This window comes from Melanostigma gelatinosum, assembly GCF_949748355.1.
Source record: "Melanostigma gelatinosum genome assembly, chromosome: 7".
NCBI lineage: Eukaryota > Metazoa > Chordata > Actinopteri > Perciformes > Zoarcidae > Melanostigma > Melanostigma gelatinosum.
The window spans coordinates 11,107,897-11,130,591 of record NC_136640.1 but is presented as its reverse complement, the minus strand read 5'-3'; the positions used below and the strand labels follow the sequence as shown (position 1 = coordinate 11,130,591).

At 42.2% G+C, this 22,695-nt stretch overlaps 3 protein-coding genes across 5 annotated transcripts; 1 reads left to right on the top strand and 2 right to left on the bottom strand.

Moving 5' to 3' along the window:
- Positions 1–237: 237 nt before the first annotated feature.
- Positions 238–12,963, bottom strand: unc119a1 (unc-119 lipid binding chaperone a1). 2 transcript variants are annotated; one of them, XM_079272131.1, is made up of 5 exons: positions 12,732–12,963; positions 1,977–2,087; positions 1,664–1,754; positions 551–723; positions 238–376 (listed from the first exon to the last, which is right to left on the bottom strand). In XM_079272131.1, exons 1-5 carry the CDS (start codon positions 12,853–12,855, stop codon positions 264–266), a joined length of 612 nt encoding a protein of 203 aa, XP_079128257.1. In that variant the 5' UTR covers positions 12,856–12,963; the 3' UTR covers positions 238–263. The 2 variants fall into 2 exon arrangements, with proteins under 2 accessions (XP_079128257.1, XP_079128258.1); XM_079272132.1 differs by having other exon boundaries at positions 1,664–1,751.
- Positions 12,964–14,842: 1,879 nt separating this feature from the next.
- On the bottom strand, positions 14,843–17,308 carry crybb1l3 (crystallin, beta B1, like 3; the record flags this gene model as incomplete). 2 transcript variants are annotated; one of them, XM_079272129.1, is made up of 6 exons in its annotated part: positions 14,843–15,011; positions 15,143–15,285; positions 15,609–15,741; positions 15,838–15,956; positions 16,052–16,125; positions 17,224–17,308. In XM_079272129.1, the coding sequence occupies 6 exons, from the start codon at positions 17,306–17,308 to the stop codon at positions 14,843–14,845; spliced, it is 723 nt and encodes a 240-aa protein (XP_079128255.1). The 2 variants fall into 2 exon arrangements, with proteins under 2 accessions (XP_079128255.1, XP_079128256.1); XM_079272130.1 differs by lacking the exon at positions 17,224–17,308 and having other exon boundaries at positions 16,052–16,117.
- Positions 17,309–20,511: 3,203 nt separating this feature from the next.
- cryba1a (crystallin, beta A1a) lies at positions 20,512–22,201 on the top strand (the record flags this gene model as incomplete). The annotated part of the gene is made up of 5 exons (XM_079272135.1): positions 20,512–20,553; positions 20,721–20,839; positions 21,046–21,187; positions 21,449–21,591; positions 22,054–22,201. The coding sequence occupies exons 1-5, from the start codon at positions 20,515–20,517 to the stop codon at positions 22,199–22,201; spliced, it is 591 nt and encodes a 196-aa protein (XP_079128261.1). The 5' UTR covers positions 20,512–20,514.
- Between the last annotated feature and the right edge of the window lie 494 nt (positions 22,202–22,695).

Here is a 22,695-nt window from a genome sequence, read left to right as displayed (position 1 = left end):
CACACACTCGCTCACACACATTGATGCAAAAGTGATGATTAAACTGGCAGAATTCGATGTTCCTGCAAAGAGGCAAAGGGAGAAATCTATTGGTCTGGCAGCTGAATACCTGAATGGGAAATAATGCAGTTAACAGGAGGGAGACAAGAGCGTTTAATGCCAGTGAATTGTCCATTAGTTCATCTGTTTCTGGTCCTGAAGTGGTACATGTCATGTAAAATGTCTAGACTATAGGGAGGAGTGAAAGGTGGAGGGTGATCTTCTTATGGCCCGCCGCTGTAGGAATAGTCTGCCTTGTTGTGCATCACCAGCTTGTTGTCCACAAAGTAGAAGCTGTCAGACTGCGTCTCATAAGGGTGCAGGATCATCTCACGCACTGAGAGAGAGAGAAAAGAAACAGCCAACACTCAGGATTTTACATGATTAAATCCTGTTAGATCTCAGAATACGCCTCTGTGTGGGTGCGTTTGTCTCTTGTGGTCACGTGCGTGTTGCAGCATTGTGTGTGTGTGTGTGTGTGTGTGTGTGTGTGTGTGTGTGTGACACTCACTGATTTCCTCAGACAGCGCGGGGAACTCGTAGATGTGCTCGCATGTGTTCTTGCTGCTGGGCATGCAGAAGCCAAACTCGAAATCAAAGCTCTTGAGCAGCTGATCGCGGAAGTAGTGTCTCTCGATCATGCGGAAGTTGTTGATTGGTGTGTCTCCCACTGTGAACTCAACTCTGCAGAAACACAGCGAGGACATTTATTCACCAACCTGGAAGCAAATGAGAAACTTTGGGGACTGCTCAAAGGTCAGGCAACCTTTAACGGTTAATTCCAGTTCATTTAAACTATAGGGCCTTATTTATGTAGTTTTGGCGGTTATAATAACATCATATTGACAAAAATATGTGGGAACATATGGGAACATCATTACAACAAAGTCAATCAGTTCATCAATTAAACAGGTTGTTATTGGCGATTTCACAGATGTCTACATCCCGTCCAGAGCGATGATTGGTCAGGGCGAACCCAACTTTGAATGAAATGTTTTGTGCTTTTCTTATTTGTTGGTCTCATGGAAAAAGTCTGCTACTTGGACTGTGGTAGTGGCCGACACAGTCTGTGGGGATATTGGATTCAAATGGGGAGACGGAATATATCCGTGGCATCGTGAAAATACAAATACAAGTTGGTCGAGTGTTTTTGCACGATTGCCAAAGGAGGAAGATGACGATAACACTAAAACCCAAATTGTAAATTGTCTTTTAAAAATGTTACCTGTTTTGAGGTGCTGTGCTAAATATAACATAACACCTCTTTTGTTATATGGTTCACAAAGCACATTGTATCTAACATACATTGAGCTTTTTTCTTTATATCCCTAGATTATCAAAATGAGTCAGTTTGTTGGACTGGATTTAAATCTGCAGTCAGTCACAAAGTAGGAGTCTGATGATGAACACAACTCAGAAGCACTGACAGCTATTTGGTGCCTGACTCAGCAGGTGGGCTCGGCTGCTCTGTATGTTCACACTTATCATCGTCCCACACTGACGCCCACACACCTCCCACAGCCGGTATGGGTCTTCTGTCCGCGCAGCAGGGTTGATCAGCTTTCACGGAAACACGTCTCTTGCTCTCTCACAGCCTTCAAAGACACACGTATTGTCAACTTACGTGGCTCCGACCTGCCGCAACTGCAGGAAGGCTGGCGTGAACTGGTATCGGACAAAGCGGCCGGCATTGGGGTCACACTGCTTTTTGCCTTCTGCGAAAACAAGAGACATTTCAAAGAAAAGAAGAGCGTTGGCTGAATTGAAAAATATCCATTATGACATTAGATTATCCTCCACATGGTGTCATGGAGACAAGAAAAGTATTATACAATAAAATCGAACAAGTGAAAAACCATTTAAAGAACAACAAAGACAAGTCCCAAAGTGGATCTGTTTTATAATATGTTATTTGGTTTCTATTGTTCGGAGCTGACCTGTTGGAGGTTTCGTAATCTCAAAGAGGACCGTCCCTGTCTCCATGTCCCGGATCTTAAACCTGGTGAAGTCGATCATGTGGACATTTTCTTCCGGAGAACAAAGATAATCTGAAAAAGAGAGAAAAGACCCTTGAGACATTCATTCTCAGCCGACAATACAAACGTCTATTTCTTCTCTTTTCATGATGTCACTGTGAAAGAAACAAACCTTTCATGTCTGGCAGCAAGCTGTCAATTAATGAGAAATTGTCACCTCTGTAGTTCTCTGCCAAGATGCAGTAATATCTGTTGTTACGAGCAAGTCTGAACTGATCTCAATCACAAGCCTGCTGCTTACTGAATGCATTCTACTCTGAACTGTTTCTGGATGCTCACCTTGGATTTGACACATCAAATCTGTGCCAAGGCATGACATACCCTGTCAGACATGTTTTGTATTGTGGAGCCAATTTCATTTTGAGTTTTCAAGTGTTTGACGAAGGTCATTGTTAATGTGCGTACTACTTGTTTTATGTCTGTAATGTAGTTACAGTGCATGTTATGTCCTGAGGTTACTGGTTTCTTTTATGTAAGTTTGATTCATTTGATTTGGAGTGCCTGTTGGAGATTGAAATCATAATAGTATCAAATAGAGCATGAAAAAGACATAAGACATAACACACACACACACACCTCATTATTATAATATTCTTGACTGAACAGGCTGCTGTTCTTTTTGCATTCACAGTCATTGTTACTTTTCTGGTTTTTGTTTGCATTGAACAGCAGGACCGTCAACTTGAATGAACACAAGGCCACTGAAAGAAAGAAACCCAAGTATCTAAGTAGGGTGATTGATTTGGTCATGATTGCACTGTGTGTGTGTGTGAGCATGTGAGCATGTGAGACACCCCCCTTCCAACGCGGCAGGATTAGACCTAAGAGGCTTATTGTGTTTCACCATCACATGGACCGGCTGGTTGGGTGGGGAGTCTCTCTCTCTCTCTCTCTCTCTCTCTCTCTCTCTCTCTCACACACACACACACACACACACACATAGACACACACGCTTACTATCTTATTGGGGTTGTGGTAAGGGCTGTTAATACGGTATTAGCAGTCTATATGTTGCAAAAGGGTTGAAGGGTCTTTCTGACGACTTCATGCAACAGATTTAAAATGACTGTAAGGTCAATGGAGGCCAAAGTGAATAAGATACACACACATGAAGGCATCCGTGTGTCTGCGCATACACAAACTCTGCATCCTCTACTGTTTTGAGAGGGTTCGAGAGCAGATGGGTCAAACAAGCTTTAGCCACCTGCCTGAAGATATTTATCGTCAAGTACAGTACATCATACCTGACACCTTGTCCAAAAATACCCCTCTTGTGTATAACCACCTGGAACTGAGAATATTTATGTTTTTCTTAGCTTAGAAAAAGCAATTTATATCTATAAAGCCTTTTGCTTAGGTTAGCTCGCTTGCTTTTTCCAGGGATGCCCTCCGAAACCCGGTATTAAACAGGCCCGGTGCTAAATTACCGGAGTTTTGATAAGCTCTGATGCTTCTGGTGTTTTTATTCGTACTTTTGTCATGTTTTGATGTCATTCATTGGCACGCTGCAGCGGGAATTTGCTCTGCTCTCTCTGTCAAGCTGAGTTCCTCCGACTACACACACGCATAGACACAGACACACACACACGAAGCGCAAGCAGATAGCTCGCTGTGGTGAAGTGAAGGATGCTCCAGTTGATGGCAAGTACGCGTTTTACTGTACGTGCCAATCAAATATTTGCAAGCCAATACTTTATCAATACATCTGTGCAACAAGGACAGACAATGTAAACAAAAGTAAAACCTAATTCATCGGCCACCGCCGGTATGTTTACACAAGCACAGCAGACACGATCGGCTAATCCCCAGTTAGTCATGTCAAGAACTAATCAGCAAAAACTATAGACTGGTAGTTAGCCGTGCATGTTAATGGGAAGGATGTTTTTATTAAGCATTGTATATATGCATGCGTGCGTGCAGAAAACACATATATACCTACGTGTGTGTTTGTGTGTGTGTAGTTTACACTTGAAGCTGTTGCATCTCTCTGCACATGCGTTGCAGAATGCACTGGGCTTGTCGCTGCTGTTGATTTTATGTTACCTTACTGTATGTGAGTGGAGTGTTTCCACGATGAACAACACAAGACTGGTCAAGATGTTTCCATGTTAAGCTGCTCTGGCTCAAAAACGCAAACTCTCCTTGTATTGCCTTCCAAACGACTCTTGAAGGTTAGCGAGCTGCTGTTTGATGCAGTGCCCTCTGGTGCCGCTCGTTCATTTGGTGTGGGACGCTTATCTGCTGTGAGAATATTGCTTTAAGCCGATGTTTGTAGGCTGCGATTGTGGTTTTCTAAAGGAACAGCAAGGAAACACTTTCACATGCTATTTATAGAGCACTTTCATACTAATGCACAGTCAGTGTTGAAATAGTCCTTAATCCTGCTTTGTTTTTGTAATATGTGATATTGATAAGTCTGTGTGTACTGCTGACACTGAACTGAGCCTTGTTATCATGCAGTACAACAACAGAATACCTCGTTGTGTGGTCTAATAAAGGGTTAATTAATAGGATTAATAACGTATGAATAACAGCTGTAGGATTTCATAATTACAATTATAATTAAGCTCAGAACTGTCCATTTCTGATCTTAAAGGCTGCAACAGAATTACTACATAACACAATTTTCTGAAGATATTTGTCTGTTTTTCCTCAATGGACAAAAAACGCACCAAAACCATAATATACAAATAATCATTTTCTATTTTTCTTAACATGGTTAAAAACCATCTGAAGGCACCAATGTTCATCCCCAAACTATAGTCACATTATATCAATACATCAATTGAAGTAATTGGTGGAAAATACTCTTTCTTTACCCTCATTGTAAAGTCCAGTATAAGGACTGGAGTAAGTGAGCGGTCACCGAGCAGCTCTCTTTGTGGGCAGATTAGCAATAGAAGCGTTTTGTGAATCAGAGGTGGCTACTTGCCAGACATGCTGAGGAAGACAGATGGAGCATTTCATCTGATACCTCAGCCTGTGAAGTCACTTTCACCCAGTCCAGTACAAGTAATCACACATAACCATGCCACTCCCACAGTCGTATCAAACCCAGAGCACGGTAGCATAGCACCTCTTTGATTTCATAGCCTCCGCTCATGCAGCAGCTTGACTGATGACGACCGACGACAGTCTTTTCAGAGATTTGTAGGAGTAGTAATAAGAGATACTTTCAGATGCTCACTGTTCGGTGAGAACAACATAAAGTGTGAGCTATGGAGGGGTAAAAAGGCAGAAAACACACACACACTGAACGATGAGTCATTTTCAATTTGTGAGAGACAGACAAATGGTAGAGAGAGAGAAACGTGGTGAAGGAGGATTTGAGGAATACAATGATACAACTTTTTGACGATCTGATGAAGGTAGCTTCTGTTACAGGCTGAAGTTTGTCTTTTTTTTATTGATGAACCAGAGCCTATTTTTCATAGATGTCTGGGCACATAAACCACAAATTGTTGTTTTTACACTTTGGTTGTTGTGCGGATTTAACAAAAGAGATATAACGTGTTAATTAGTGAGCTTTAGAGATGCTGCTTGGCAGATTTTATTTATTTTGGTCAGAGCTTCCACTTCCACTTGGCTCCAGCTGCATTTTTATCGTACAGACATGAGAGTGATATCTATCTTATCGTCTAACTCTCAGCAAGAAATTGAAGAAGTGTATGTCCCAAAATGTTGAACGATTCCTTTAACGATTGGCTTTTACCCCAATACAACTATCAGTGGTGTTGTCATTATTCTTCTGATAAGAAAGGTTAGTGCTGGAAGGATTTCTCCTTGCTATAAGACAAAGGCATATATGCAAAGTCCAACCAAACTATTAAAATTACGATAAAAAATGTTAACTGCTATTTCCCTGTTGCATGAATCACCTTATCTTGAGGATTTACATGTTCATATTTCAGTTCTTTCTTTATTCTTTCCTTCTGTTTTTTCCCCGACACACATGCACACATACACACACACACACACACATGAAGTGCTCCACTTCACTTCCTTCAACACCGTCACCTAGCAACGCTCCTTCTGATAGTGTGCCAGCTCTATTAGCCCGTCTTTTTCCTTCCCCTCATCCACCTCGCTGCTCCGCAACAACAAGGTGCAGCAGTGAATCAAAGGACAGTATCTTAGGTAAGGCATCAGAGGCATGCAAATGAAATGTGTCACGTCCGATGAAGGTACATACCTGAAGCCTCCTCCTACAGCCTGAAGGCCTCCTTTTGCCAGATTTCACAAGCTTGAAGCACAGGGGGAATCAGTATGCGCACACACACACACACACACACCTTCATGTGTGTGTGTGCACAGTGACTTCGACTTAGATTACAATACGCTTTCTTGTCCCCGGGGGGAAACACGTCATCAACTCCAGCACAGGTGATCTGCCATAATTACATACAGGACTTTCTACATTCATCTGATCCTGATTTCCATGTACTTCGTCTAATGTTTTTAGCCTTGCAGTGTTGTTTCTAACAGTCAATCTCATCTATGCTAACAGGCATTAGTCATAGACCCAAAGACCAACAGCAGATTCTTGTGAAACATAATCATTTTCATTCTACTGAAATACATCGAGTCTTGAAAGGATCCCTCTGGCTGCAGCCCCTCTAAAGAGAGTAAAATTAGCACCAAGTCTTGAGTCAAGCTGTGTTCCTGTGTTCAGATACAAAGAGCCTGTCTCACACCAAAGTGGCACTCATAAAGAGCAAGCGAGCTGCCATTTATAGCTCCTTAATCCTCAAGATTAGTTACAGACTCTCAGCACAGGGATCGACTTCACATGCCATATTCTTCCCATTTGACCCTGTGGTCTCCGATCAATGCAAAGACTGTGTGTTAAATGAATCCCAGAACATGAGGAAGAACAATGCAGGCATGTTTACTTGTCTTCACGTTGAAATAATCCATAGCCAAAGGCAGCAAGAGACATTACATCACGATGTACAGTGCACATGGCAGGCTGTTACATGTCTCTCCTTTAATAGCACCTATAGGCAAACTGGCACACGCTGAGGTTCGTGGAGAGGTTGGGTTCAGAGCAGCTGAATGCAGATGAGATTCTTTCCTCTTATCTTTCTCCGGCCTGCATCAGTGTGAAAAAATAAAAATGTATCTGAGAGGGTTTTTCGAGGACAAATATTGTGATCTAAGCTCCCTGAACCATGAAGGCAAAAAAAAACAATGTTCGACATTTTGGGATATGCTCACTCACTTTCTTGCCGATAGTTAGAAGAGTAGATCGAGACAACTCTAATGTTTGTACGGTGATATGAATCTACGGCCTGGAAACAGTTAGCATAAAGCCTGCAAACAGCTGGCCTGGCTCCGTCTGAAGGTAACAAAATCGGCATACTGGCACCTCTAAAGCTCACTGATTATTAAATAAACGAGACATAAAATAAATTTAGCGTTGCGAAACGATTGCTTAGGTTTAGGCGACAAAACCTCTTGGTTTAGTTTCGAAAAAAGATCAGGATTTGTGTTAAAATTCTAACGTAAAAAACGTCCCAACGTAAAAAACGTCCCAACGTAACTACAGTAGATAAATATAATAACAACCGCCTTTAGCGGACTTTCTTGCATTACAAGCATGAACTGCCTATCAGCACTCCTACAGCTTGCTAATTGTTAAATATACAAGACAAGACAAATACCTATAAAAGCAATCAAGGACCGTTAGGTTTTGTAATCATTCGAGCCTGACCTGTTGTTACTAGTATAGTTTTAGAATATTATCGTATAATAACTATTTTCTGTAACTATGCAACCGATCTACTTCCTATTTATACCAGCACCTGCATGCACAGTGTACATGAATAGTCGTGGGATTTTTGTTTTCAGGCATGTTAGTGTGGACGGAAATCATTTCTAAAACGATGCTGAAATACCCGTGTAGATCGTTTTCATTTAAAAACCCTGTTTCAAAACAGAAACGAACAAGAAGAGTCTTTTCATCAGGTGATCAACATGACACCACTTCCCACTTCTCGCCAAGCACAGAAAAACACACACACACACACACACGCGCACACACACACACACGCACGCACACACACAGACACACACACTGACCACTTATATTTAGGGGATTAATGATTTGTCTTCCTCCCTCCATGGGCATGATCTAAAAAGAGAAAAAGCCGTGTCACCAGTAAAAGTTTATACTCAGGATGTTCTGAGAAAGAAACCCTTAAAAGAGTTTCCTTGACATTAAAGCATCGAACAACAAGAAAGGCATTGATGGTGTTTAACCAAACAAAATTTAGCATTTGAGTTATTTTGACGCAAATAAATACAAATCAATCAATCAATGATGCATATTCAGTAAAATACAGTAGATTATTGTAATATTTGTGAATTAAATGCTTTTTTCTATAGGAATCACATGCAAAAGTCACCCTGCAAACAAATGTAAATGTGTGATTCAAGCTATTACTGCCTGTCCAATGAGCGCCACTCTCATCCCTTTTGTTCAACAGGTCAAGGGAAGCAACTACAGCATTTCAGCTGCTCTAATTTCTCTCTTTTGTGCACAACAAAGACCACAAAAAGACTGTTGAGATGAATATTTGAATTGGGTACAGGGTACATTTATGTATAAATTAAGACTGATACCGATAAAGTCAGTGTTGTAGTACTTGAGATAGATCTTGGCCTCAAGACCGACCACTTTTTGAAGATCTCAAACTCGTATGGAACCAGTGAAGATGGGTCACAAGAAGCCATTGCTTGATTTTTGTGGGGCCTCGAGGAAAGAAAGTTTGGTTCTTAATGCAGGAGACCCAAATCAATAACCCGATAAAACTCTAAAGGACAATCTTACATAATGCTCCTTGAACGTGATAAATGGACGGATATTGAGTTAATTTGATCCCGAGTGTGTCAACAACTGCCTGATTCAAAGAGAAAGAGGAAGCACAAATAAAAGACAGTTCATGAGATTGTGTTGATTACTGATGTGGATGCAACAAGCCATCTCTCTCCATGTCAGATCACCATGAAAGAGTGACCTTGTGACAGCTGTGCCAGGGAGATTAGGAGCCGGCTGCACCAATCAATTTTAATTAAAGCTGTATCCATTGTGTTGGCAGACATCACAGAGTGGAATCCCCCGCCCGACGTAGATAAAGCACTGCTCTGTGTCGCAGACTTATTAACACCAAATAATTGATCACCCATTAGTAAGGAACCGGGCTGTGCTGACTAAATCATTTGGATGGGGCAAAAGTACGCATCAATGTTGATTCTTTGAGTCAGGATCAAGAGAGGTAGAGCCGATACATCCCCTAAGAAACCGTAATGGGGTCTGAGAGTTTCTTTTCACAGTTATGTAACTTTGAAACTGAAAATCAAACAAGCAGGTCCACTTCAGGATTCAAACTTCTCCCCTAAATTCTCTTTTTCCACTTCACGTACAACGCCGACTGCAACGCCGTGAATGCCTTTGACAAGCAAACTGTTCACCATCAGCCGAACAGAGCAGGCATTTCATCCAACCTTTGTGTGTCCAGTCAGAAGAGGTATGAACAGGTTTGTCTTGAAAGATTCACCGTGTCGTCTTCTCTACACCAAAATCTGAGGAGTCTGTGTGTTTTCCTTGTCCCAGTGTCTTTCTCAGAAAGTAGTTCTCGCCGATATTTCCTAGATTTTCCTCGTTTGGCTCCTTCTGCTACCTGAAATCGGGACAAGTTAATGTGCAGCCTTGGCAGCATGATAACTACGAGTTGGACAATCCTGTCTGAGTAGCCTATTATAAACCATTGTACAGTCTTGGTACACCTTTAAACACATTAATCTGTTATTCAAACTGGACTTCCTGGATCTTATTTCACCGGTAACAACACGTCCTCACCAACGTTGTGACCCCTGTGTATTGTTTTAATAAATGTATCTGGAGCTCTGAGGTTGCTATAATCCAACTGAAGAGTGTATCTCTTAAATTCATGGTTCACATTTAAAAACTTTTGCAGTCAAATTGAAAGACTAAAGAGCATTTCCAGTAGCATGTTTTCATATTTTATCAACAGGAAATCCTGCCCTGAGCACTTACAAACACAATTAGACATGCGGATTAGAGGTAAGTGGGTACAACAGAGATCTAAATAACAATTCCAGAAAAGAACTGAACACGATAAAACAATAATAGGTTCAACGGCGGAGGCTTTTCAAGAATTTATGTTGATTATAATAAAGGATAAATCAAATTTTCCCTTCTGCAGCCATCAGCAATTATAGTAATTCTTGTTATTAGAAGGTTACAAGATGTCACCTATAAATGTAACATTTATTCTGTAACAGAGGTATTTCTGTCTGCCTGCCTGCATATCATAAATCATCCTTTATGTAAACTGATAATGTGTCATTTTTCCCATCACAGCGGTGCTTCTCTGCTGCGTGGATTATATTTCTTCTCCTCTCCGCCTGTTTGACAATGAGGCGCTCTGCCTCGCTTATCAGCACTGAACCAGCATGACAGACTGGAGCTGGGCTGCCCCAAAATGGTGGCATTTACCTCCCAAAAGCACAACTGTAAAAGTAATTTACACTGCAGGGTGACGCATTTTCTGCTTCTCTCTTTTCACACCGCGAATTTCGTTCTTTTGCAGCAGAAAATAATAGCCTGAATTGTGCGGCACACTTTGCTTTTCTCTGTGGTACGGTCTGTCGTTTAAAATGATTGGGCCTTGGAGAGACATCAGGAAACATGGAAGCAGATTCAAATGAATTTGTACAAACATCATCCAGCTTTCATTCAAATTAAGAGAAATGTCGTTGTTGAGGGGTTACAAAAGCCATTCTTGACCATCAAGTATCTTTGAGAAAATACTTCACATGTCTTTCTTTTAAAATTTGCACCGAGGGAACAAAACAACTGCATGTCTAATCCGACTTCCACAACGTAAACAAACTCACTTACGGTCCAGCTCCAGGGTCATTAATGACCTGAGGTGTAACGGGTCATTGCTGCGTTCCAGCCCCCTTTGACAAAATCCAGATTACGTACAGATGTCAGTGGAGAACAGAGATTACTGCACCATCATGACTAGTTTAGGTATAATTGCACTGATGGAGCCCTTGAATTGCATATCTGCTGAGGGGATACCCAATGAAAACAGAATTGATGGTCTGAGAGGAGATGAGAGCAAAGAGTTGATGTTTAAATTTGAGGGGGTTTTTGTGTTTGAGGGGTTCAGTTTTGACCCTAGACTTCAGCGTCAACCACTGCTATGAATATGAATTCATGAAAGTGAATGCAAATTTACCTTTTAGAAAACAATAATACGTAATTATTTATGTCTTGAGTTGTCAGTTCATTAAAAGACAAATTAATCAATTTGTGAGTGAAAGCAGGTTTCAAACCTGCTACTGATAGCGACAATAAAATTGCAAATATTCACAATTCTTTCGAGATCTATTGTGGGTTTTCTTCTTGCTATGTTGAAAGTGTGGTTTAGGTAAGAAGTGAAGGAAACACTCAGAATATCATTAGATTAAAAAGAAAAAAGAAAAATCTCTACACCCCAAAAAAGGCAAGGTCCACTATACCAACCCCCATTCACAGTTTCTAATATGCTAAAAACTACACCTGTAATTAAGATTTATTTATTTATTTGACGAACTAATATCAAGCTCAATAAATAACTTTCATGCTGATCATTATACTTATGAAGTAGACTCAACTACTCACATTTCTTTCTTTGAACCAACTATATTCTGTCAGCCTCCGTAGTTTTGACTCCATGCCACCTCTGCAAACTGTACTTAAACCATGCTTGTTTCACATTTCCATTTCAGTCCCAATCTTACCCTGAATCAAAACAGCAACATCTTGACAGCAAATATTTTATCACTAGAAATATTTTTTTTTAAAAATATATATATATTGTTACAAAATATGATACTTGTGAAATAGAATTTCAAAGTGTGCTAAACTCCTCAGACTTCACTCTGCTTGAAACCAGGCATAGTGGCCTTTAACAGTTTGCCGCTGTCCTGTTTCCATGACATAATCTGGAAACAGTTTCCATAAAAAGGCTGATAGTATTCTTCTCCTGTATTTGTTCCACTTGACTACAGTCTGTGACAAGCTATAATCAGTGGACCACATCTCTGGCCACCTGTTACCTCTGAGCCACAGGTGTCTTGAGATGAGGATGAAGTAAGAGCCAGATTTATTTTTCAGCTGGATTTGAGAAGCACACCAGGAAGTGTTCAGCAACCTTCTCTCTCTCTTCCAATGCCTGCCACACACTCAGACACGTTGCAAACACTTACAATCACACATGCTAGTAGTGTTAGTAACAGGGAAACTCAACATGCATGCTGCTTGTCCCATCTACAGTCCAATCAAAATAGTAAATAAATCAAATAGTAGCCTGCATTAAACCTGTAACTGCTTATTGACTGTGATACACACCGGTTACAAGTGATCAGTCTTACTTGAGGCGACAGAGACTCTCTGTGTCGCTGTCCATGGTATCTGTGTCCAGACAGTCAATAAAAACCGTAAACGACCGCAGGGGATATGTTACATCATTAGAAATACAATGAACAAGGACGCAACAGCAAGTGGGTTGCACGAATCTCCTCTAAATGCAGACTACGGCTTTAACTACTCTCCCCACCGTGCAAATGAAGGTTACTTACTCTTGGTGATCTTCTGCAGCCCGAGCACATCGTCGGGCGTTATTACGGTATTTTTGCGCAATTCTTCTTCAGTTGTAGCCGGGATCCCCATGTCTGATGAGTTGCAGCCCTGCTGCACTTTCATGTCCAACAGAAGAGGGCTGTTCGGTGCGCAACCTGGCAGGAGCTGAGGCTTTCCAATGCTCTCGGCGTCGTCGCCGCAGCAGCCGATGTACTTGCGTCGCAGCCTTTAGTTGCGCGCTGGCTAATACGCCGCACAGCAAACAGGCTCGGTGCTGCTACAAGAATAACTCATTCTCCGTGCCTCCTCCCCTTCTCGATCCGGTAAAAGATAAAAAGCAGCCCCTTAGCTCCCTCCCCTCCCGCGCCAAAGGCTCATCGGTTCTCTCACAAACTACTTAATCCAAATCCTGTGGCTATAAACCGACTAGTGGTGCGTGGCTGACAGTCTGCGCGCCTCGTCATCTGCTGATACACCACCAGAGCGTGCATGGCTGGGCTTTAGTCAGGAACAGTAACCGATTACGCAATATGAGCTTCCATATCCGGTGAGGAAGAGGTTCACAGGGGTCAGAAATAACATGTTGAAATGACATTTTGTTTAGGTGAGCTGTTACCATTGTGTACAAAGAGGTGGATGCTAAATCAGCAAACGACTGACACTGTCACTGTGCATTTTAGCTTCCCATAACCTAAGGTTGAAATGAAATATCTTCTTGAGGTTTGACTTTTAAAGCAGTATTGTTCATCATTTTGGGCCACGTGCAAAGACAATATTAACATATTAAGGCCTTACAATGTCGTTATGCTCACAAACACCAACACTAACCCTCACAAAGCACTCATTTAGAGTCATGTTTCTGGCTTCCTGATGAACAAGTCTGCTCTGCTTTATGCTGTTAATGGTCTCTACTGACTCCTGAAGGAAATATCTGGTGCTTTAGCTTTAGCTAAATGCAAGTCTTTCACTTTGTCATTTGGTGCGAGTGAGGTATAGTGTACAGTGGATTTATCAGAGATTTATTGATGAAAACAGCAGCCTGCAGCTAATGGAAACCGTGTCGATGAGAGCAGTGAGCCTGAACTCAAAACAGCAAAGTTGTGGGCCAGAAGACCAACACATTTGGCTGAAAGACAGAATATGCGCTCCTCAGGGCTGAGAGACACTGCAGAGTTGGCCGATAATTCTCTTCACATTACACATATTCCTTTGATCCATTGTTAATCAAACACATTGATTAATGCCACTTTAAATAACATCTGAGTAAAGGATCATTATGACCCTCAAGGAAAATAAAATACTCAAAAGCAGCTTTATAATATTTTTATTTCATTTTTCTTCATTGGAAAGTTGCTTTCCAGATGCCAGCATCCCTGAGAAAGTGTTCAATGCAAATCTTCCAGACAGCCCCATCAATGAGATGAAACAGGCCAGCCAAAAGATAATCACATCTGCAAAACACAACCCTGCATAGCCACCTTTCTCTTGATTATTCACAGGCTGGCCAGTGCCCTCATCCTGTCAGTGAAGTGAGCCTGTTGCTAATATGAGCAGGTAGTGCCTCCCTCTGCTTGGCAAACCTACTGCAGGGCATGTGCAGAGCTGAGAGCTGTCCATGGTAGTACTTTGTGAGGAATGATATAATTGTTTATCCCTTTACTCTTTAAAATCGGTGGGTCCCTGGAGTGGGAGAGCGCTTTGGCGAACCGGCTTATTGGCATCATGTCAGCTAGAAACACGTAGGCGAGTAAATCTAAATAAAATAAAAGGGTTATAATAGCATTGAAACAAACTAATAAACACAAACTATCAACTAATCCCCTATAATCCCCCTTTCATATTCTTTCTACGAGGTCTGTCGACAGAGAGCATTGCTACAGTTTTTACCAGAGTTACAGTTACTCTGGAAGTCTGTGACAATCAGAGTTTCTTATCAGAATCATTCACGATGCCACATACTCCCAAATCCTACCAGTAAAAGCATAACAACACTCAAAAGCCATTAGCTTATGTGGCGGTTGAAGAATTTCCAAGGGATGGTTAGCAGCATAGCAAGTCTGACCCCTTTTGCTATTCCCTCCTGTTCGCCCACAGTCTGCCGGACTCCTCTCTATGCGGTCATCTCGAAGCAGCCCCTGCGGTGTGTCTGCATGTCCCTCACCCTGCGGATGGACTGGATCTGGGGGTGCTGGGCTCCCCACTCGTTCCAGTGCTTGTAAGGGCCCATTTCAAACACATACTGGTAGCCGCGGTAGCCAGGGTACTGGTAGCCCACCCAGCTGTGAGGGGAAGTAGAGAGAAACACCAGTGAACAGTGAACAGCAAAGCTCTACTTTTGTTGGCCATGTAACTTATCTAGCTGCGTGTCCTTTTAGTTTTCATTTCATTCTGGTGGACAGAAATGACTTACGTTCCACCGGTGACCTGAATGCTGGCAATGTGGTCCTGGAAGCCATAAGACCACAGGCTGGGGATGTCCTCATCGCACACCTCCATCTTACGACCCTCGAAGTTTGGAGATTCAAACAGGCAAATCTTGTGATCCTGGGGATCCTGGAAGAGACACAAATCACTTTTAAATTAGTAACTGTAGATGTCGGTGGTGCAGCTTCTGGTTTGAATAATAATGCTGTTTTAGGGACCAAACCTCTGGGGAAAACATTAAATACTTGTAGTTGTCTGTATTTTTTTAGTCACAACTTTGTCAAATTGAAACATAATGGCAAGAGAAATGTCAGCTGATAAAAGCTTTAATCCAAAAATACGGGGCAGTGGAATGAGCCTATAAATACACATATAAGAGCATCCACAAAAAGCACTTTCCCTCGTGCCAAACGAAGATGGATGAGTGGGGAAAATGGAGCGAGACAACTCACCATTATGACGGGCCTGACCGACATGAAGCGGTCACACCTGTAGCTGTTGGACCAGGTGTCCCAGCGGGGATACTCTCCCTTCTCCAGCATGAACATCTCACCGGTCATGTTCTGCTGCGCATAACCCACCCAGCTGGAGCGATTGATAGAAAGACAGATCCATATTTAATTTAGGAAAAATGTACACCGTGTTGTAACACATATTTTGTCGGCAGGTGTGGTGACTTACGGTCCACACTCGACTCTGATGGAGCCGATTCTATCGAAACCCTTCTCGCACAGGTTTTTGCACTCTCCAAACAGGTCCATCCTACGGCCTTGGAAGTTCTCATATTCATAGAAGTATATCTGAAAGGTAAAACAAGCTGTTGGCATTTGTCTCTGAAAATATTTTCAACGATTCAATGATTGGTCGATTAAAAATGAATAAATAGTAGAAGTACCTTGTTTTTGCTCAGCCCAATGGCAGAGTGGCTGCCAATACTCCCTTGAGCACCTGAGTGAGACATGATCAGATCTAGAGACAGAAGCACAAAGTCAGTCAGCCATTTTTACATATTGTTGTGGGGCTTTGAAGAGGGGGAATTACTCAATTCTTCACTGCTGGAATGCAGCATGTACACCAAGAGTGGTGTGTGAGCACAACGGTTCCTGTTGTTGATAAGAGTCAGGATCCTTCCAAGCCAACGTTCATTCATTCATTGTTTGCCTTTTGGCTAAATGGGAACATTTTCTTGTTCATACAGTATCTTTTCTGTCGATGTTCACATTTATACATGTGAAAAAATAGATTTCATGATGTACCTTTATTTTTTTGATGGTTTCACTGTAAAATGTGTCTGACTGTGCTGCATTCGGAGGGCTTTAAAGGGTTAACTAACTCTGCCCTCTGTGGTTGAAAGTTTCCACCGGTTTCACCCCGACCATAATCAGAATCCCTGATGGGTGAGGTTGAGTGAGCAACTGTAACCACATCCAACAATGATGTCACGATGCACTGACAGACCCCGGAGTACACTACTTCACCACAAGGAGACAAGTTAAACTGCTGGAAGTCAACAAAAACTACATTTTCAAGGAGTGTTAAGTTGCTCTTCAAGGTTGAAACACATTGTGGAAACAATCTGTCATATATTTTTCTCTTGGACTTCTTTTCTTGTGTACTGAAACATAAACCTCAAGACTTTTCACTCAATCTCAATTTGGAAACAAAAAAACGAAGAAGGAAGCAGATTTCTACAATAATGTACATGCAAGTATTTGTACACTATGCTGCTCTTTCTTTTACTGATCCCATGAAAAGTGAGGAATAACTGAACTCTTTTTCATGTTTTGCTTTCCTAAGTCCATCCCTACAACATTTTCTTTTACATCTTACCTCATGATGAGCAGCTGAACATGAGAGCAGCACTAAACAGTAAAATCATACCCGGCTGTATTTTATGTCAATATTCCATCTGCTCAGTCCAAAGTTAAGGTTTAAGAGAAGAGCCAATACTTGCTTGGTTCTTTCAGTCCAAAGCGTGAGCAGACAAGGAAAACCACAGTATCCCCCTTAATATCCAATGAATTTAGCAGTTTTTGAAAAGTTAGAAGACCTTAAGTGGAAACTTACAGTTACAATTGCAGGTTGAAACGAACCGACCTTTGGAGAAAGTGATGGACGCAGGCGTTGCCAGTGGGTATATATATATATACATTCACATCCATGCCATGTCGATAGAGGCCGGATTCTGACTTCTCATTGGCTGTGGGCTCTTTGGAGCATGAAGCGAGGTCAAAGGTCACACTGATAATCTACGGGCAACTCGTGCTGACGCGGCGGCCTGTTTTGTTGTCCTGCACCATTGTGGGGGACCGGGAACAGTCGCTGCCATCAGCAGAAAGTTTGCTTTTCCACACACACACACACACACACACACACACACACACACACACACACACACACACACACACACACACACACACACACACACACACACACACACACACACACACCTACACACACACACACGCACACACACACACATACACACACACACACACACACACACACACACAAACACACACACACACACACACACACACACACACTTTTGCACACACTGCTCTCACATTCCATCCCTCACTTACTTTTAAAATTCTTTCTCTATTTTCTTTCTATATTCTTCGCTTCAGTCATTTTCTCCAGTTTCTCTGTGATCTGTTTTGTCTTTTTCTGTCTCTCTTTCTCTTGATCCTTGGTGCAGCCGGTCCAAGCCTTTGAGCCCTGTGTGTGTAATGTGCTGACTGCAGGAGCGGCGTCCATCTCTCTATTGTTTGGAGAGGCGAGTGTTGGACACTCTTTTGCGTATTATAGTGCTGTACAGACAGGCGGTCTCCATACATAGACATCTCATACAACCCCACACACTCATGTCATATGCACACAAGCATTTGTGCATGCACACTAACAGAATATTACCTTAAAGTAACTTGTGAAAACAGATACAAATAGGAACCTTGTGGCCAAAAGACTAAAGATAAATTAAATGTTCGTTATTTTTTAGCTCTATCAGCAAAACAAAAGATAAATAGTTTTGTCTGACTGTGCTTCCTATGTGTTCTAATAAGTGTGCAGTGTATGAATACTTGGCCAAAGATCTCTCACACCTGTGGCACTATGATCTTTTAAATGCTTTTAAAACTAATTTCAAGCAGACGGATCTGATTAGAACATTTCGATTTCCACCTGATGTCATTGTAATGACTTTGATGCAGCTGTTAGGCCGTGGTGAAAGGCCTTTGGGCAAATATTAACAATATCAAGGAAATTATTAGAGCATAGAAAAAGAACACACAGGAAATGTCGTCTTTTGTTTTGTTTTTTTAATACAAAGACAATGTGAAAACATTTGACGTCAAAGCTGTTTGAGACATTTACATCGTTGACATGGGAAGAAGAACCCTTCAGAATATTCGGAATCACTCTGATTCAGAATATTCTGCTCTTAGTGCTCAGTTTGAATTCATAACACCGAACCATTTACAACGGGGACCCTCACAGGACTGATGCTGTTGTTACCTGTGTGACCACTAGCATGTGCTCTTCTCTGCTTGTATACATTTGCATTACCTGCAGACCTGGTGCATTTAACCCTTTTGACCAAGACTAGGATTTATGTGTGTTTCTGTCTCGGTGTGATTGTTTTATCTTCACCTTTGCAAGTCATGCTACATTTACAGAAGCATTAGTCTTTATAAAGGTATTGCAAGCTTACAGCATATACAAGGTAGCCTGGTAGAAAATATTAACACCATATCTCTCATCATCTTCTGGGTGTGGCTCGAATATCAGTTTGCAAAACATAGATACTGAATGTTTTTACATTTTAGAATATTGCTAAATTGTCTCACAATTATTTAATTCCTCAACGACCCAGAGTATTAATGGTATACTCTATGTAGCTCTGTAATATGTGTATGACAGTGATAATGCATTATTGGAGTTTTTGATAAAGTGACCATGAGTTTAGAGTTAGCTCGGTGAACTGCTTTGAAAACACTGACCTGTGGGGAAGCTTGTGGAAGGAATTTCAATTTGTTTGTATAAAATGCAATGAAAATGTATTTTTCCGGCATGTTTAGGCTTGCGTGGATGTTTTAATTATTATTTATTTTTATCGCCATGAAGAAAAAAACGTTGAATGAAATAAAGTGACGTGTAAAGTTGTAAACTGACTTCAGGGTCAGCTGTCTCTGTCTAAACGGATGTGTAGGACGTGTAAGTGTGTGAGTTCCTTTGTATGCTCTGAATGTATTTCTGACGGCATGAACCATTTCTGACCATGACTGTGTGTGTGCATGACTGAGCACGTGTGTCTATAGGAGTGAGTGAAAAGTTAAAGGACCAGAGACATGGGGTCAGTTGACGTGGACATGGCGTGCAGCTCGGAGACAGAGCACAGCTCAGTGTGGAAGGAACTAAGCAGGTACATTATTAATCTGGCTTATTAATCAGACAATTCTGTTATTTTGAGTCAAGCGTCTTTTAGGATAGAGATTTTAAATACAAGTTAAGATGTTCTGTTTATAGTCCGCAATATCAGTTTGCTTTTCACTTGAACACTAAATGTGTTTTTTTCCTTTTGCACCAGAGTCACTGGCAAGACTGCCTACATCTGTGATGATCTGTTTCCTGGACCAGGCCGTGCCAGGACTTGGTCCGGCCCGCTGATCGTGGGCCATTTGGAACTTGCGCTTATCTGCACTGGGCACGGTGCCCTCCATCCAGTCCGAATGCAGCGGACTAAAGCCCGGCAGCTCAGTGCAGAACAATGACTGCAACAGCAATGTGCTGACTCCTGCCCCGACCCACGGGCCCAGATGCTTTTCAGCACCAGCGTGTATAAATAGGTAATTTTACTCTGGGGTCGGGACATCGTATTTGTGGAGCCCCCTGTGAGCACTGCACTGCTATTCTTTGGGGCCGGTCAGGTAAGCCCTCCATCTCAATCCATTCATCCTATAGACCTTTGCAGACCATTGTCACTTTATCTTTCTGTGTCTTTTGTCTTTGTTGTTTCTGCTGAGCCACGTAAATGTATAGACTGAGGTCAGACATGCACATGCAAACACATACTGATCATACACCGGGAGAACAAACAGCATTGAGCCTACGACAACAGCTGCATCATCAAGTGTGAGCATATAGTCAGCTTCAAGAAAGGTTTCATACTTCTTTCACAGAGGTCATGCAACACTCAAAGAATATGAATATACCTCCTACATAGGCTAGTGACAATAACTTAGCTCATAAAGTTTGTGTGGAGGAGGTGACAGGTTGTGTTTGAACTGTGTGATGTTTTCCTACGATTCTCCCTTCTCTCGACACTGAAGGTGAATCAGCATTCAGACACACAGTAGCATGGCTTTGAACAATCCCAACCCACTGGGGCCATGGAAGGTGAGTGTCATGGCTTGCCATTGGCGCTAAACAAAAGCAGATTCACATTCTTTTTTTAAATTCGTGCCTGGCCTGACGACGTCAATGATGATGTGTGTGTCTGTACACACATCAGTGTGTGCGGGTGGCATGTGCATACTACATGTATGCATTTGTGTCCTCACCAGATCACAGTTTATGACCAGGAGAACTTCCAAGGGAAGCGTCTGGAGTTTACCTCAGCCTGCCAGAACGTCATGGAGTGTGGCGTTGACAACATCCGCTCCCTGAAGGTGGAGTGTGGAGCGTAAGTCAAAACGAGGAGCTCTGCAGAATCTTTCACACAGGAGGAAATTACCTTCAGTGAAAGAGATCTACCTGTGACAACATTCATATTCAGCAACGGTGGAAATGTTCAGCAGATCCAATATCTGGTAATCAGTCTGTTTTTACCAAAGTGTGCTCATGGTGCTGCATGTTGTGTGCATGTGTCTGTCTGCTTGCTGTGGACAGCTGGGCAGGATATGAGCACTCCAGCTTCTGTGGACAGCAGTTTGTGTTGGAGAGAGGAGAGTATCCACACTGGGAGTCGTGGAGCGGCAGCAACGCCTACCACATTGAGAGGATGATGTCCTTCCGCCCCATCTGCGCTGCTGTGAGTTTAGTTCCCACTCCAAAGGCTTCTGTTTCCCCTCTATTTGACATCTCATGTGTCTCCAGAAGATTCTGAATTAAAAAGCGTTAAGTTTTGACTCATCAAATTGACCTGCTTGGTTTCTTGTGTGAAAAGCCTACGGATCCCAACAGCCTAAAAACAAACTATAGATAGATGCATAGATTATCCCTTCCCACACAAATTAGATGAACAGGCCCATGTCGTAAATAACTTGTCTTTTCTTGCATTACATGCACACAGAACCACAAGGAGTCCAAGATGGTGTTGTTCGAGAAGGAGAACTTCATGGGACGCCAGTGGGAGATAAACGATGACTACCCCTCTCTGCAGGCGATGGGCTGGGGCAACAACGAGATTGGATCTATGCAAGTTCAGAGCGGCACGTAAGTCTCTTCACAGGCTTCTGACTTGCTAATGCTGCCATTAACCAACATGCTGCATTTAAACTCACGTGGCACAATACATGTTATAATAACACACTAACAATCTGCAGACACCTTAACCGCCACCTGATCCCAAAATGATGTATTTCACTATTTATTGCAACTTAATTTTGTCAGTTTATTTGTGATTATTTGTGTGCATGCATAAGGATAAACATTTTGAGATGCATTTCTTTTTTAGGGGCACTCATATTTCTGTGTGGATTATGCTGTACTGCTCTCTACATGTTATTATTTTTAACTTTTTTTGAATGGAGTGAGCTGTCAATGACAAGAGGAAGCCCTGTTTTTAACTGCTGCCTTCTTCTCACATACTTTTGAAGTGTGGTTATCTTCAATCATTAATCACTGGTTTCATTTCCTCCTCTAAACATCCCTCCTCCCCCCTCCCTCCTCCTCCAGCTGGGTGTGCTACCAGTTTCCCGGTTACCGGGGCTACCAGTACATCATGGAGTGTGACCGTCATGGCGGCGAGTACAAACATTACAGAGAGTGGGGCTCCCATGCTCAGTCCTTCCAGGTGCAGTCGCTGCGTCGAATCCAGCAGTGAGACCTGCGGCCTCCTCTCTCAACCTCTCACTCTTTACTCCTCTCCCCCCCCCCCCCCTCCTCCTCCTCCTCCTCCTTAACCCAGTCATTCCAAGCTTTATCCAGCTCTGTCAGACCTGACTGAACTAAGGCGTTGCCACTTTGCTGGTGCTTCACAATCAAGATGTTTACCGCACTTTTGTTTTGTTCTGTTGCCAAATAAAAGTAAGGAGAAATGATGGAAAGAATTAAGGAAAGAAAAAAAATTGTCACTGAAGAGAAGCCCCTGACTGACGCCCCACTGAGGAGAGAAGAGGAGGAAGTCACTCTTATATTTGTGGGTAAAGATGGTGTTACCAGTGATCAATAACACAGGAATGGGCAACACAAAATAAACAGAAATACAAGAGTCTGCTGCTAACCTCCATGGTGCTCAGTTGTGATTTATTTTCATTCTCTGCTTTTGGAAAGTTTTATATTGAAGTACATTTACACGAAAAGGGGCTAACAAATCCA

What these genes read in the sequence shown, in the direction of transcription:
- unc119a1 (XM_079272131.1), bottom strand. Translation starts at nt 12,855, where the DNA reads ATGAAAGTGCAGCAGGGCTGCAACTCATCAGACATGGGGATCCCGGCT. An exon ending in TTGCGGCAGGTCGGAGCCAC is followed by an intron (nt 724 to 1,663) that starts GTAAGTTGACAA and finishes GTGTTTCTGCAG; the next exon opens with AGTTGAGTTCACAGTGGGAG. An exon ending in CGCGCTGTCTGAGGAAATCA is followed by an intron (nt 377 to 550) that starts GTGAGTGTCACA and finishes TCTCTCTCTCAG; the next exon opens with TGCGTGAGATGATCCTGCAC.